This window comes from Abramis brama (assembly GCF_963993115.1).
Source record: "Abramis brama genome assembly, chromosome: 17".
NCBI classification, from domain to species: domain Eukaryota; kingdom Metazoa; phylum Chordata; class Actinopteri; order Cypriniformes; family Leuciscidae; genus Abramis; species Abramis brama.
In genome coordinates, this window is record NC_139979.1 from 36,176,001 (window position 1) to 36,193,466 (window position 17,466).

General features: G+C 39.6%; 1 protein-coding gene across 1 annotated transcript in view; it reads right to left on the reverse strand.

Annotated features, from left to right (window-relative positions):
• Positions 1–5,298: 5,298 nt before the first annotated feature.
• sall3a (spalt-like transcription factor 3a) overlaps positions 5,299–17,466 on the reverse strand; it is a 12,294-nt gene continuing 126 nt past the window's right edge. The window contains exons 1-4 of the mRNA XM_084088353.1: positions 16,102–17,466; positions 8,622–11,765; positions 8,100–8,434; positions 5,299–7,049 (exon numbers count right to left, since the gene is read on the reverse strand). The exon at positions 16,102–17,466 is cut by the window's right edge and continues 126 nt beyond it. Coding sequence (XP_083944479.1) covers positions 6,618–7,049; positions 8,100–8,434; positions 8,622–11,765; positions 16,102–16,180 — 3,990 coding nt within the window. The 5' untranslated portion in view covers positions 16,181–17,466 and the 3' untranslated portion in view covers positions 5,299–6,617. The remainder of the gene's footprint in view (positions 7,050–8,099; positions 8,435–8,621; positions 11,766–16,101) is intronic.

A 17,466-nucleotide genomic window follows, 5' to 3' on the forward strand; every position in this document is an offset into this window, starting at 1 on the left:
GAAGCCCAAAGTGGATCCCAGCAGCTGCTGCTGGACGAAACCATCCGCAATGAAGGAGACTTGGAGCTGGGCAAAGCCAATACAGATGAAAGAGACTTGATTCTGGACAACGAAGGAGACTTGGTGCTGGACGGAACCAGTGGCGACGAAGAAGACTTGGCGCTGGGCAGAACCAGTGGTGACAAAATCTCATAGCTGGGCTAAACCAGCAGAGTCAAAGACGGCTTGGAACTGGGTTGAATGAGTGGCAAGGAAGATGACTTGGAACTAGATGGGACCAGCAGAGACTAAACACCTTGAAACATTTCTTTATCCAGCTCAAGTAATAATTCAGTGGAGACACAGCTTATTGAATGCACCTCAGTGATGGGAGTGGCAGAAGGCTGGCTGGGCTTTGGGTCAGGAGTGGGGCTAGTGTTGTCCTCATCCAAGAGACAGACGGTGAAGAGCGAGTCACTCTTAACCAGCACCCACTCCACATATTCGGCAAAGCTCCCCGGAGGACCTTGCACAGGCAGGCTTGCCTTCAACCGCTCGATGAGGAAAAATGTTAAACACTACACACATAAACCATTAAAGGGATAGTTCACCAAAATATGAAAATAACCCATGACTTACTCAACCTGAAGCCATCCTAGGTGTATATGACATTCTTCTTTCAGACGAATACAATCGGAGTTATATTAAAAAATGTCCTGGCTCTTCCAAGCTTTATAATGGTAGTCAATGGGTATATTTTTTTGGAAGTCCATCAAAGCGCTAGCTTGGTCCTACCAGACTCTCGTACATTTCCATTGACAAGCGTTAACTTCTGTGAAGGCATGTACTCTGTTGAAGATTAAAACTATTGGATCTGCCCAGAGCCACTCTGGATCTGCCATAACCAATCGCTAACGTTTGGGCGTGACGTATGTCTACAACTCAAACTAGTGCACGACATCAACGTCATCGTTCGCAGCCACTCCCTCTGTTCACTGATTGGACAACCCGCCAATATACCACAAACCCAGACGACGTACTGAAGGAAAATTAAAATTGAGCGGAAGTACGTTGGAGGGCGGAGCCAGGCTTTTAATATACAGTGCCTTGTGTTGTGTCTGATGAACCTCAATACCAAGCTTCATGTTTTAATATTAGTGGTGGTAGGATCATGCTCTGGGGTGTGTGTCTGTGACTGGGGGACTGGTCAGGGTAAGAGTAAACCCGAATACAACAAAATACAAAAGAATATACTTCATGAAAACCTGGTCCAGAAAATGCAGGACCTCAGAATGGGCCGAAAGATTGCCCTCCAACAGGATAATTACCCTTGGCACCGACACACAGGAGGCCAGGGACTGTGTAGATGATGATGTTAAACTGGACCAACAACCTCCTGGGGCAAAGCCAGAAAACACAAGACTGACCGACCAAACCAGAAGCCGTGGGCTCACATTAAAGACCAGAACCAACCGACAGGATCTTGACAGAAACTGGATGACCGTGAAAACAATTGTTTCATTACAAAAAAAGAAGTTCCTGTATGAGGCTTCAGATGTTATGAAGGTTGGTGTGCAGGACAGATTTTATCCCGTTTGTGCTTATGATTTACACAACATGAAGAATATTCATCAATATGAAAAACTGCACAAAGATGTATAGTAATAGACCGCATTGCTATAAATTATCTTCAAAGATTAATATCCAACATTTTATAAACGAAACAGTAAACACACATTCACAATGTAATGTATTACCATTTTCATGGGCTGTATAAACACTACACATTATTAATGTTTAACTTTTTGTGGAGGTACTTGCAACGACACATTGTTATTGCTATTGCAAATAATTATAGTAACTTGTAAAACATAGACAATGCATTTTCAGAGCATGCCATTACTTCAAAATGTGTTCTGCTAATGAGGATTGTTCTTCAGTTCTCCAGACACAATAATTTATAATTAACTTAATATGTGAGAGTTAAAATAAATTAAAGTGGATGACTGATTCATAATTCAAAAATAACACCAATTAGCATGAACTAACTGTCTGTCACATGGGTCTGATTTGAAACATTGAATAATACTATAACCAAACAAACAAATAAACAAACAGCTGTAAATGCATCAATAACTGTATGAATGAATAACTGTGAAAACTTGCAGTTATTGTTTTTCCGTCGCTCGGCCTGTAGATGGAGCACACAGCTGGCAAACAGCCTGAGCTGAGAAAATCATAACCTCATATAGCGTATCATACTCTCTCTGAATCATCTGAGAAAATCATAACCTCATCCAGCGTCAGGAATCATATCATATGACAGTCACAGATTATATTTTTTATGATGAAATCATTTTTAAAACATTAATGAATTAATTTCATATATCAACAAATACTTTAGATTCAGGTAAATTCACTGATGTAAGTAGTCACATTCTCAGCATGGACCGCTGTGAAGTCTCTGGCTGTAAGTGTCAGCAAAGACATGTTTAATACCAGCAAATAAACAGGCTGGACTATTTTAGCTTCTCCAAAATATATTACATTAGAATAAAAACAATGTGTGAATATTACAATGCTAAACTTAATGGTCAAGTTTGAATTCTTGACAATTGAACGATACATCTATGATCCGTTTCACAGTTGTAGTTCCTGAACACTGAAGACATCGGCCAGTTCTGCAACTCATCCTTCCCGTTTCGTTGATAAACTGTTATATTTGTGCTATTACATAATGTGTGTCACAAGTCCCAGCCAGCAGGAACACTAATAACTGCAGCAACATCACATTCAATTAAATGAACTATTTCAACATAAAAAACCTGTATTATTCTTGTTAACATATTTGTTCACATCTCCGCAGTAATTTGATGTAAATAAAGATTTTGATTCAGTATACAGTGATTTCATGAAGAAATTCTGAATACAGCAGATCTGAAATGCTATTTTTAATTATAATAAATTGCATTAACTTATGATTACATGATACTGATGTGAGACACATTGTTTTCATTTGCTTCTATAACATGATTATGATCAATAATCTCATGGAACGCACTACTGTCAATGAACAACTTTGGAAAAGGCTAAGAATCTTTAGCCGATTCTAAAGATTGTATTGGTCATGTGAATCTCAGTACTGATTGCCCACACCAAACACTGATCCCTAACCCTACCCGTCATTATAACCCTAACCAGTGAAATTAAATATTACTAATGCAGGGCGGGATTTCCGCTTAACTGGTTTGCGCCCAGTGGGTTTTTTTAATTTATTTTAAATTTTTTATAGAAAGATTAAAAATACGGGAGAAATACGGGAAAACATTTAAACGGGATGATAGCGGGATAGCAAGGTAAAATACAGGAGAATCCTGGGGAAAATGGGAGGGTTGACAGGTATGCGTTATTAATATTGTAAGTATCTAAGATTATGAGTTTATCTGTGGTGGCAAATATGGTTCAGAACAAAGATGGAAATTCCTGAAAGGCAACAGAAAGATGACAAAACTAGAATCTAACCTATAAGAATCTCATGTCCAGGAGAGACACTCATCCATATCTGTCACACAGCACATTCACAACAACATATTACTGAGAGCATTATGGGAGAATTCAGCGGACTCTTCTCTATATAGAGTCTTCTGTGAACTGAAGGACAATGAAGTGCTCGTGTATATCTGTGTTTGGGCTCTCAAAACATATTTTCAATTCAGTTGGTGATAAATATGAACAACAGTGTGTTTTGTGATGAATAATCATACTCATAAACACACACACACACACACACACACAGAGACAGTACATCCAGCACCGCTGCTAAATCTGAATCCAGCTATTAAATCATCCGAGTTAAAAAAGCGTGCGTTAACAAAGGGCTTTTAAAACTTCAGCATATTAAATTACATGATTGAATTTCATAAAATTACTCCACTCCCAGACTAAAACAAAAGTCTTTATATTTTTGGTCAACCCTGAAAAATTAAGATTGCAATTTTTTTATTCGATAATTGTAAGTGATAAGCACAGGAATGTCTGGAATGCAATATTCATAAAAAGAGGGCAAAAACATGGGGAAAATGCAGTGTCTTTGCAGACAGAGAGAACGGGAATCTGTTTTCCCAAAGACAATCTGTGAGAGAGTATTGGACGGAGAAACAGATGTGAATAATTATGATTCATTTGATTAACACTCTTGACACAAAACATCTTTTTTAGTTCATAGTTTAATAGCACAACCCAGTTCTTGTGCAGATTTTGGTGCCACTGATTCCTGATTCTCTTCAAAACTTCAGCTCAATTTTGCTCTCTCTTTTTTTCTTACTATAAGATCAATCCACTAGTTGTGTTGATTGTTTAAACTCATTTTATAATATTTGTTGCATTATGATCAGGCCTGATTGTGTCTGGTCATGAATATCATCTGTTCATGCGGCTGGTGAGGCGTTTCTCTAATTTCATTTACTCTGGTGCTAAAATGCATCTTTTATTTTGGTCCTCTGGATTCTATTCAGTGTTTTAAATTTAGTTTGGAGCTGGTGTCATTTAACACCTAAGTACCCAATACATACTTTTAGTTACACTTTATGTGATTTTTATTATTTAATCACACAAATAACTGCTGAATAATTTTAATAACTACATGTACTTAAGGTTACGGTTTGGTTTAGAGTTAGTTAATTGTATTTATGCATTGTATTACAATAGTAAGTACATGTAACACATCACTTTGCAATATAATGTTACCATATATTGGGCATTATTTAAGCATTATTTAAGCTCATTGTGAGATCTAAAGCAGGTACTTGAAAATCAGTTCATAAATAAAGCAAATAATGTTATATTCTGTTGATGCAGAGCTTAGGTTAAGCTTTAGGTTAGGCTTAGTCTGTGTTAATTACAACTAGTCTTATTTAAAAAGCCAGCAGTGTCAGTAAATGTGTGTGTCAGTGCATATGCCATGACTGAACTGACACACACTGTAATATCGCATCAATAACACATTCTTCTCTCACACACAAACCTGACTTCATGCATCCAAAAAAATGAATAAGAAAGTGACTCGGAAAAATTCAGTTACTTGTGAGAATAGCCTCGCTTGTTTGAGATCTGGCATCTAATGCAATGAAAAACAGGAATGTCTCTGAGTGTCCAGTTCTTTCATCCACTGCATGTTGAAAGTGAGAGTGCTCGAATTTAGGTTACAAAAATATTTTTAAATAATATATTTACAACTATTTAAAAACTGATTTGTTTCCCCAGTTTAAATATCTGTAGACAAAAATCTTTAGATGGAAGAGCGATGAAAGAGAGACAGCATTACACAGACAGAATCTGTTCTCAGTTTATTTGAGCTTGACTGGACAGAATGTCGTGAGGCTCGGGGACAGAAGCTCATATTCCTGTGCTACACATTTACAAACCCCAAAAGCAAACAGGAAAAAGAAGTTGTTATAGATCGCTCAGTCCCACAGTAATGCAATCTCACAAACAAGACCGTTCCTCCAAAAAGTGCATTCACAAACATGACAAATCAACATATTTTTTGTGTTGTGTTACAAAATGTGCATAACAGTTCTGTCTGTACTCAGTAGATTTGCAGTTCTTCAACACAAACTGTTTTTGTAGAACTCTGTTTTATTTCTTTACAAAGGATAAAAAGAGGCTTGTGAGCGTAGCAGCTTTAGATGCCGTGCCGTCTCGTGGTGTAGCTGTTACACAGCAGGAGATATCCACAACAAAACACCTCAGTATGATTGCATTGATAGAACAAAGATTATTTTTTTTATGTCTTTATTTCAATATATATTTAGAATTCAAAATTAAATTAAATTAAAATAGATTAATAAAAACTCAGGGCAATTAAATATATTTTAATACCTACTGTTAATTTATACCATAAATATTAAGACACAGAACATTAATATAAGAACATGGCTGAAAAATTAATGTAAAAATTTAAACGACTTTTTCGTCTGGACAAGTGTCTAGTTTCCATGATTGAAAAAGATGACTAATATATCCAATTTCATGTTTCCATCCGTTCATGTACCACAAAGCAACCAAATAAAATCCCTCTTCTTTTCTTTTTGCCCATGTCAGCTGACACTCACCAGCCCGATCTCACGGCAATTCGAACGAATTTGACGAGGTGGCTAATTCCTCACTCGAATTCGTAAGGTTTTTGCTAAATCTTACATATTTTACGAGTTGCCCAATTGGCATGAATTCGTACGAATGACCTACCCCTGACCCCTGACCCCCCCCCAAACCTAACCCTAACCCATCACTGGGGTTTAGACAAATCGTATGAATTTGTCCAAATAACCCTAACCCTAACCCCCCAATTAGCCACCTTTTCCTCACTCGCACGAACTGGCCGTGAGATAGCGTTGCACTGTGTGTGTCAGAGCGTCATACTATTAAGAAACATACAGAAACCAGTAAGTACCATGCAAACCTTTCAAGACAAACGTTTTTCAAACGAGACACATGTTTTCTTTGTATGAATCAATGTACAGTAGGACTGAAGAACACTAAATATCTAAACAGCATATCAGACTTCATTTGTACAATATCATACATAACTCAAACTGGATTAAGTATTTTTGTCAGTATCCTTTTCTAAATGTACATCATCAATTAATCCCAATTTCTTTGTCCTTTTCCCTGAATCTGGAGAAGGGGTGTCCAGCTCCCACTTCCAGGTTGGTCTTGTCGAGTGTGTTCCCGGGAGAACTGCTCCCGGTGTGAGACCTCTCCATCCCTGCGGACAGTCCTCCCACAGCAGGAATGCCTCCGCCGCTCAGACTAATGGGAATCGGAGGAATGCCTCCATTCTGAATGACAGATATCTCATTGTTTTTCATTGCCAGTCCATTGGTGATGGCTACAGCATACTGATTCCAGAAGCCTGGGTCTACATTGATTGCTCGAGCTGTGAGATCCTTCTGAAACATCTCGCTGAACTTTATGGCATCTCCCCCTAGAAGAGCCATTGGGTTCTCCACGGAGAGGCGTCTCCCCCGCCGGGCCGGGGCGTTGTTCCACATGTGGGTTCCCATGTGGACCTGAAGTGAGAACGCTGCTTCAGTTTATATTAATCGCAAAAAAAGACATCATGCTCTTTATTTATATGCTTTTCTGATGTGGTTATGAGAATGTTTTTGTCATTTACGTCTATATTACAAATATATTTGATTCAGTTCAATTCACATTTATTTGTATAGCGCTTTTTGCAATACACATCGTTTCAAAGCAGCTTTACAGAAAATGCATGAGTCCGCATTACAACTTACAGTGATCTGTTATCAGAGGTTATGTATTTTAGAAATATACAAATCACAGCTATTCATTTAAACAATGTAATCATTTAAGGCAGAAACAATGAGCTCACTGAAATAATGAATATTTATATCACAGTTATATATATCAAATACGTTTAACTTTTAAAAAATGTGCTTTAGTAAGCTTAACCTCATTTGAAGATAGTAACTGGTAAAAGCTGCAGGCAGCAATTACAGGGACAAGCTCATTAGAGGCAGATCTGTTACAGGTAAATATAAAAATAGCATCCCGGTGGAGATTTTATGAAATGTGATTTCAAAGCCTTTATTAAAACTGCTTGTAATGTAATACAGTTGTTTATGACTTTTAATCAATAGGTACAGTAGCACCATCAAATTAATATGGTATTGTCAGGGCACATGCAAACTTTCATGTAAATATGCCAAAATGTTGCTTTGATTTTTTTTTTTTTTAGGTGAAGATCCGATGAGCGCTGTGGGAGGAGTTAAAAAAAAAAATCTTTTCAATTCAGTTTCAAAAGGCGCACAGGCAATATGGCCGACCATGGCAAAATGGGTATCACCGTAATCTGCATGACGCAGTGAAACAAAGGAGACCAGATCATGAATAGGATAAATATGAAGGTAATATTTTTATTATTTTATTTTTTTACCTCTAGGTGGTGCTAACACCAAACTTGTATGTACCAATATGCAGATGCATTTGTTAAATACTGCATTTGTAAATTTATCCTGTTTTCATTCACATTTTATATAGTTTCACATAAATATAAACTAAAATACACAAATAGGCCAAATATATTTGAACCATACCTTCAGATTTCCCTTTGTGGTGAAGGCTCTGCCACAGATGGAGCAGCCGAAGGGCTTTTCTCCAGTGTGAGTGCGCTCGTGGATCTGAAGAGCGCTGGCGGACGAGAAGTTCTTCCCACAGGAGTGGCAGTTGTGTTGTTTGGGGGTCCGGCGGGGTGGGGGCGGAGCCAGCATTGGAGCCAGGTTGGGGCTTATTGTTGTGTGAGGGGTTGCGGTGGGAACCTGGGGGCCAACTGGTAAGTGGGGTCCCTCACACAAGGCCGGTGGTTTACTGTGTCCATTCTCATATTTCACTGTGCTTGATTCTGAGCTCATAATACTGGGAGTGTTTAAACCTATAAAAAAAAACAAATTACAGGAAAATGCTTCAGTTTGATTTTATTTGATTTTAATGTATATATTAGTAGTAACAACATGAAGGAGAGTAGTTAAATTGTCAGTCATTTGTCATTTTGTATATATATGTATATATATATATATATATATGACTATCTCTGCCTAAAATTAAAAAAACATGACTACCTCTGTCTCTTCCCAGGAACAGCAGACTGAAGTGATTCTCATCTTTGACAAATGGCCTGTTGGGCTGTGTGGCAGTGAGATCTAATGCGCCTGTGTTTTCTGCTCCAGGAGAAGGGGTGTCTGACTGCTCAGACTTCACTGTTGCACTCACTGAAGCAGAATGCAGAGCCTCGTCCTTGCTGCTATTCGCCTGAGGAGGGGACTCGACTCTCGGTGGCTCGAAGCGATGGCTCTCCGGCTGGCTGTAAGTAGGAGACAGAGCCTGCATAGAGCCAGAGGATTCAGACTGTGCTGGACTCCCAACACTGTGGTTCTCCAAGTCTCCCATAGTGGAAGATGAGTCATTCTTAAACATGTCTCCATTTTCCCCATCAATTTCACTCCCATTTTCTGGAGGCTTTAGGCTGAAGGAATGGGTTACGTTAACTGTTGGGTCACTCAGCTTCATTTCATTCTCCAAAGCAACAATGTTAGAGATAAGAGAGGTTGGGGGAGAGGTGCTTGGAGACATATCTGAGTATAAATTGAGTTGTTTTGGAGAGTCCACGTTCCCTTCTTTGAGACATGTTTCATCTTCCGTTACTTGGTCCATCTCGTCAAGTAGCTCATCATCATAGTTGCTCATGGTGTCTAAGCTCTTTTCATCAAAGGAGAGATCTGTGTCCATGTCCTGAAAACTCTCAGGCAGGGGTGTGTTGGGAATCTGTCCACCCATATGCATGCGGATATGTTGCTGCAAAACTACGGCATTAGTAAACTTTTTCTGGCATATGGGGCAAGAGTGCTGTACCCGGAGAGGGGGCTTTGATCTGTGAACCCCAAAGTGTGTTTTCAAATTACCCTTGGTTGTGAAAGCACGACCACATATCTTACATTTAAAGGGTCTTTCTCCTGTATGGATGCGATAGTGCATCTTCAGGGCACTCTGACAACTGAGCACACGATGGCAGATAACACATTGGTTGGGGTCTGTCATCTTCTTATCAATATTTTCCACCAGTTGCTGTAGTTTTGAGGTCTCTGATGTTTGCATAGAGTCCAGGAGGCCACCAAAAGGAAACTTGGGCTTAAACTGACTGGACATCATTTGTAGGGAGGGATGAGAGACAGCAGACGGAGTATTCGTTGAGTCTGTGATCTGTGTTCTGGTTGTGGTTGTGGTTGTGGTTGTAACTGTGGCTGTAGAAATCACTTGGGGTATGGAAGAAATCGATATGCTGCTTTCTCCAGGCCTGGTGGGGGAGTTGGGTGGTAGATGAAAGGCTTCAGGTTTGAGAACTGGAGGTGTGTCACTCGCCACATTAGGTTGTGGTGAACTGGAAATTTGTGCAATACTGGCCTCAGCAATGAGGTGATTCGGAGACAAAGATGTGCACTCACTTGATGGCGGTGATGGCCTTTGAGGTGACCGACTTAAAGGGGTGAAACTAGTTGAATCCCCATAGTTTCCTAGAATACTGGGCATAGTTGGAGGGAGTTGCAGTGCTACCGATGTTGGGATTGTAGACAAAACAGGTTTGCTGTCCAGCCATGTGGTAACAGGTTTTTCTGGGGGAAAGGACATCCCATAAGGTATACCTGAGCTAGTTGGAACATTGTCCAAATACTCAGGAACAGGATAGGGGTTCATTTGGATGTGAGGATACTTTTCTTTGTGTCTTTGAAAATGAACCTTTAAGTTACCCTTTGTAGAGAAGCGATTACCGCAAATGTTGCATTTGAAAGGCCTTTCACCAGTATGGGAACGAAGGTGAATTTGCAGGGCACTGTCACTTCCAAACACCTTAGCACAAAATCTGCACTTGTGTTTGAAGAAGGGATCTTCTGAACTGGGTTTGGTGTCGAACATAGAGACATTTGGGGGCTTTCCTTTGCGGTGCTTCATTAGGGCGGAAAGAGGATCAAGAGCATTTGTTGTTGCTGCAATACTGGCGAGAGGATTAGGGAAGATAACACTGTTGGGTGAGCTGTGAGGTACAAGGGGAAGGCTGGAGGGGGATGTTAGCCTTCTCCCATGAGTCAGCGTTAAAGGACTAGGTGTGTTCCTTGGTAGTGAAATACAACAACTGACTTCACCCCCAGTTCCTGTGCTACTACTGGTGCAGCCACTGCTGCTAATCGACACTGGGCATGGTGGCATTTGAGGGGGAACCGCATTACTGGCTGTTGGATACAAGGAACTCATTGTGATATTGCTTTTCATCCCAGAACTCGCCAGTTGGCCACCTGTCTGAGGGACATTGGAACAGGCTCCCTCCAGAGCTGAAGATAATGAGGCTGAGACCTGTCCGTTTAAATTGGAGGGTCCCTTGATAGGAAGCTGATGCACAGGGGGTGTAATGAAGCCACGTAGATGAAGCTGCCCAGACATAGTGGGTATGCTGGAGGATGAGGTTACTTGTAAGGCAGCATTCATGCTGTGGTCTACTTGATGGTTGACAGTGGTCTGTGTGGGGGCTTGTTTGTTTATTAGCGCCACCTGGCTCCGAATCTGCTCTATGAGTTGAAGCTGATGGAGCTGTTGCTGCTGCAAGGCCATGAGCTGGTCCAGGATCATGGGGATGGCCATAGTGGACACTTCACCAGCTAGAGCTCCTCGGGCACCCTGAGAGAACTGGGCCACCGCCACACGGGTCCCATGAAGGGTTTCCAGCGTGACGTTAGTGCTGGGAATGGAGTACCCCGCCCCGGAGGACTGCGTGTGGTCCTCAAGCTGAGGTAGGCTTATGTCTGGCTCTGCCAGTGTAACTTGATCTTCAGAATCTGTGGGCTTCTCAGGAGACAGTTCCACTTCCATGGGCTCGTCTTCTTTCTCCAGGACAGCCCCTGGATCCAGCATCATGTCTGCTCCTTCATCAGCTTCGGCGTGTGGGATGAGGCTTCCCCCGGGATCGTCCTCGCTCTCGGCCGGCTCGCTGCTGGGCACTGGGGATGGCTCAGGCATGTAGTCCTGGGCTGGCTCTGAAGTCACCTCATTATCACTGATAATCAACACAAGTGGGTTCTTGGTACAGGTGTTCAGATGTTCACAGAAATCCGACCACTTAAAGAACTCAGCGCAACACTTTTCACACACATGGGTCTCTTCACTCCCACTGCGGCTCTCATTTCCACTGTCTGAATCCTCCACTCCTTCACCTGAGACTGAGGGGAACAGGAAATTAGAATAAACTTTTTTATTAATTTGCATAAATCAAATCAATTTTGCCCTTTTTCCCTGGATTTTTGTCTCTCATCTTAGCCATCAGTTTTGATAATTCCACTGTTCCCTGTATAGCCAGCTAATAAATCTCTTAGTGCAATCAGTCTAATCAGTACTGGATGTTTCCATTTCACCTCAAATATCGGTCTCTTCACTGGTTCTGTCAGATGCGTCATCTATGGGTTTGCAAACACTGGCACAACATGTCTCCTGACAAACTACAGTTGTTGAAGAAACCGCATGTTCTGTTCAGCTGACATACAGCCCTAAATCATATCTGATCATGCCTGTTTAAATCATACATTTCTTTGAGATATTGAGATATTATCTGTACAAACTATTCCAATGGCATAATATTTTGTGTGTTTGTATGTGTCTATGCTTTATGGTAATTATCTGGTAATAGTGCTTGACTGCAGAGATTGGGTTGGGTCTGATATTTTGTTAATTATGTTATGCAGACAACTGTGAAGAATTAACTTTATAAGCTGAATTAAACATGTCTAAATTGTGATTAGACCTTGTGAAGTAAAACATTTCTTTTTTTCTTTTTCTTTTTTTTATCCAACTGGCGGTTTAGCAGATAAAATATAGTGTATGTTCTACTGCAATATTGATGAATATTTTCAAAATATCAAGAATAAAATTAATTATATTCCAAAACAGAAAATAGAATCAAATAATACATATAACAACAAATGTTTTTGACAACAAAGAAATTATGATAATGTACTGTAACCCTAATACTAATACTAAGAAGAAGAAGAAGAAGACGACGAAGAAGAAGTGAGGAAGGAGGAGGAGGAGATTTATTTCCCCATGTCGGTAGTGACTGGAATAAAATTAATTGGAAATGCTTATTTTATTTAAGAGAGAATAATAGTTAACTATGACACATTCATATACTGTCTATTTCAGACAAACTGAAAGTATAATTTTTCCTATAATTTTCTAGATGAGTAAAACAGACTGATATAGATTATACACTGAAATTATGCAAACTGAAAACACTGTTAGATTTGATATGTTATATTCTACCAGTTGCTATATTATAATCTCTTTTATTATACACTATAATGTATTTATGTTATTATAAGTGTTATGATAAGTGTTAAAAAGATAGAGTAAATACATTTCTCATCCTTCGCCATTTCAAAATTAAATAGATATATCATGCACACATGTAAAACGCCTAAATACACAAATGTGTTAAATGCAACTAATTGACTACTTTTTATTAAAAATTATAATAAATAAATAACCTTTTTTTGTGATAGTTCAAAATGGCTGAAAGTATTTTTCATACAGTAGCACACACACACATATAAACTACTGTATAAACACTTGTGCAAACCTACAGCATGTGCTAACTATTACTTTGAATTTCTAATATGAATCTTGTTCAGTGTTGATGGTGCCCTGTCCGCTCGCAGTGCCAGAGGAACACATGAACGAGCTCACCCAGAGACTTCTGCTCAGTAATGCCTCTATATCCGCCAGAACACCCGAGCTTCTGTCAATGCTTGCAGATGTGCAGCACAAATATTAATATTCTGTATTAGCATGTGCTCTGACACCAGATTTAACCACAACATGATGCTGACTGGCCGTTCTGAGAGCTGGGCCCGGATTAAAAGGTTAAACCAGCATATTTTGGCGTATCAATACGCATTATCTATAGATACATTATCTATAGACCTCATGTATAATTTGAGCATTGAAAAATGCAAAAAATGTGAGACAGTTACATTATCTACATTGAAAAGATCTAAATTAATAATAAAATCCCAACACTATAAAAATGTTTCATGATTACTGTCTAAATTAATTGGTCAAAAATATACTTAAGTATGACTGAACAAACTGGACTACATTACTGTAGATTACACCAGTCATTTTATGTAAGAAAAAAACATCTGATATAAATGCTGTCAAAAAGTATGGACTCAGCGGCCTTGGAAACATGGAATGAAGGAAAAGTATTGTTCAAAAACACACAGAGAATTCAAGCATGATTAATTATGAAACTTTCCATAAGATGTATAAATATTAAATAAAAAAAATAATACTAAATTGTAAATCTCAGCAGAAAAAAAAGTGTTATATTTTGTTTTAAAAAAAGTCATAAACCGTGTTAGATGCACACGACAGGACAGAGCATGAAAGAGCTCATTAGTTGTGTGGAGATGAAGGACGACAGAGAGATTATCATAATTAATACACCATAGGACATATGTAAGCCACTTTTCTCGGGTCAAGCGAACATCTGCACAAATTGCATGTAAAGCTTGACATCTCTGGGCCACCCATGCCGGCGCGCCCAGCCGAGGGTTAAGAGCATGCGGCCTCAGAGCAGCTCCTCGGGGACAGAGAGCATCACCGCTTCTTAATGCCTCACCATTCACACACACACAAAAGAGTGTGTTCAAAAGCCAAGCAAACAAAAGAGAAGAAAACGAGCATTTAAAGACTTGTGCGGAGAGAAACACTGCGCTCATAAAGAAAAGGACAGAGTCTTACTGGAAACCTCTCGCTGAGATGTGAATCCGACAACTGAAGTCAAGCTGGAGATTCAGAGCACACGGTTAAATCCTCAGCGTGACCGATCGAGTCATTAGATTAGAAACAATCAATACTTCTGTTGCTATTCAAATGCAGTCGAAGTCAGATCATACATCAACAGTGTGTGCCAGAAACTGAAACACCAGTCAATATAAACGCTCAGGACTGCAATATGTTACACTTTAATTTGTCATTAAATTTTCAATTTCATTTCTGGTTATTTCTCTCTCTCTCTCTCTCTCTCTCTCTCTCTCTCTCTCTCTCTCTCTATATATATATATATATATATAGGCCTATATATATATACACACCTAGGGTTGGGATGTTTGAATTACTGTGAATTATTGTAGTGTATTATGTGTAAGTTGCAAGACTGGCAAATATGTGCTTAAATATGTATTAATAGATGAATGAGTTTTATATGGATTACATACGTATTTACTATATTCTTGAATTATTATTTAAATAAACATTTGTACTGTATTTCTATCAGGCATAATGCTTGCTACTTGATGTCTTCTTCAAACTCAGTCAAGAGCTGCTTTAATTTTGACATGCATTTTGATTAGAGTTTCATAGATTAAAGCCACATAAAATCTTCTGAAGAACGTGACAGAAAATAATGTATAATAATCGCCTAAACAGATTTAAGAAGGACATTATAACATTCCTTAACAGCCTTACAAAAACAGTGATTTTCACATGATTTGCTGGTTAAATGTCAATAATATAGTAAGAAATTAAGTACAATAAAGTAGCAGGTGTGTATAAACTACAAGAAATGTTGCAATATGAAAGTATAGAGTGACTGAATAACCGAGATATGAGGAAGGGTTTTACTTTCACTGAGACTATTTTTAAAAACACTGCATGTGATAAATTATTATTATTAGCCTATTATTATTATTATTATTACTATTGCAAAGTAACAGATTTTGCGAGAAAAGGGGGCCGAATTGTTTTAATTAATAACTGCAATGTCATGTAATTACAGCGGCTCGCGCATCGTGTTAAACGGGATATTTAAGACAATTACGTGTAAAACACCAGCGACATTTAATACTAAAATACTAAATTAAGACGTAGGCATTTTTATTCTGCAAACATACATTTGCCACCTTTCTTTTTTTTTGACAGTGATTTAGTTAAAGTAAAAAAGCAAATTATCAAGTTAAAAAGAAGAATTTAGGAGAGGAAAAAATTTTAATGACAAAAAGATCTTAATATTTCAAGCAGAAATTCGCCCGTTTTCCTTCTTTTAAATATTTGAAGCGTCTCTGAATAACAAAACTCAATTTTAACGTGTCTGCATATTTACACCAATAAAAATGATAAATTAAGCTGTATGTGAATCTGTTGAACTAGATAATAATTTCCTCTCATATTGTATTTGTTTTATTAGCTAATATTTGATTTGAGTTTCGAATAAATCGCCGTTTGCTGTTTATGTTACTAAATCATAATTGTCATAATTTAAGAAAAGCGGTTTAAACATTTTCAGTAGTTTATATACATCGATGCATGCACGGATGTGAATTTAACTTTAAAATATAATGACAAAAGTATTCGATCGCTGTCGAATTAAAGTCGCACGTGGGCTAGTCGCGAAACTAATGTTAGTTTGTTTTAAAGGCTATTTTCCTAACGCGCATCGCTGGCGTTAACTAGTAAGAGTCCAGTGCAGCTTCATCCTCCTCCTCCTCATCATCAGCTCACCGTGACCCGGCAGCAGGACCGGCTCGGGCTCCTCGTCCGACCGCAGGTGCTGGGGCTTCGCTTGCTTCCGACGGGACATTCTTCCTCATTCACACTCATCAGAAGATCCGCGCAGAATCTGCTCACAAACTCGCGGGTTTGATCGGAGTTATCATTATGATAGTGAATGATCCTCTGGATTGGCAGAGCTCCAGTGGGAACAACTGAGATGGAAATGAGGGACGGACTCCGCAATTTACTACTTCACCTTCAACTCTCACACACTCTCACACACACTCTTCCAGCCGAGATCAGCTCCGCCGCCCAGAGGAGGAGCACACACTGATCGCTCCTCACTGCTCTTCCTCACGGGATCAGTTCTGCGGGATTTTACAGGAATATTCCCAAGAGTTAGTGAGATGATTCGGGCGGATCCTGTTCAGAATAACTTTTCTTCTTTGTAAATGTTCCTTTCTTCCATTACATCCCATCAACGCTTAAGATAATCTGCGTGTCTCTCAGTAAAGTAGAGGAGAGCATGTCCTCCGCCGAGGGTAAAGCGGTCCCAGTGTCAGCAGGAGTTGTCGCCGCGAGCCTGAAGGAAGGAGCGTGTGTGTGTGTGTGTGTGTGTGTGTGAGATCGGTCTGAAAGTTAGTTAAAGTGCTCGAGTGATGTAAAGTTGTCGAGTTGTGAGCTCCTGTTTCTCCAGGCCTGTGGATCCCCGAGACTCTCCCGACGCGTGCGATGATCGCGGTGTCTGACGCGCTCCGCTAGGCGTCAGAAGTTAGTGAGCGGTCGGTGCTGGCGCTGGAGGTGTGTGTGTGTGTGTGTGCGCGCGCGCGCAGAGCCACCGCTAGGATACAGCAGGACACACCAGTTCACCGTCATCTGATGCTCAAGGCGGCATGAAACTGACCTGATAAAATTACTCACTCCATCTGCTTATTAACACACACTTCCATATCCCAGGAATATGAGCCGAGTTTGGGAAGAGAAGCGGTAGTGGGCCTACAGGAAAGATCAGTGGAAATAAAGCGGCGATTTAAAATACATGTGTTTAATACGAGCTTAACAACAATTACATTTTGTTTTCTAATCCTGTCTAATTATTGTCATGCATTTATTTTATTTTTCTGTTTGACTCTTATATTAATATCATTTATTTAAACACAGAAGTGTGACTCGTGTCTATTATGGCGTATCAGACACATGCAAGTGCAAAGTTTCCTTCCCTTTCTCCTCTGTCGCATCACGCTTTCAGAAGTTATGTCCAAACCCCTTCAGTCCTCCACTAATATATACCGAAGACAAAGCGGGCTCGGGCCGGCATCGATCGGCGTGTCCTGCGACTGAGAGATAAGAGCGTCACTGTTCACTGCAATATCA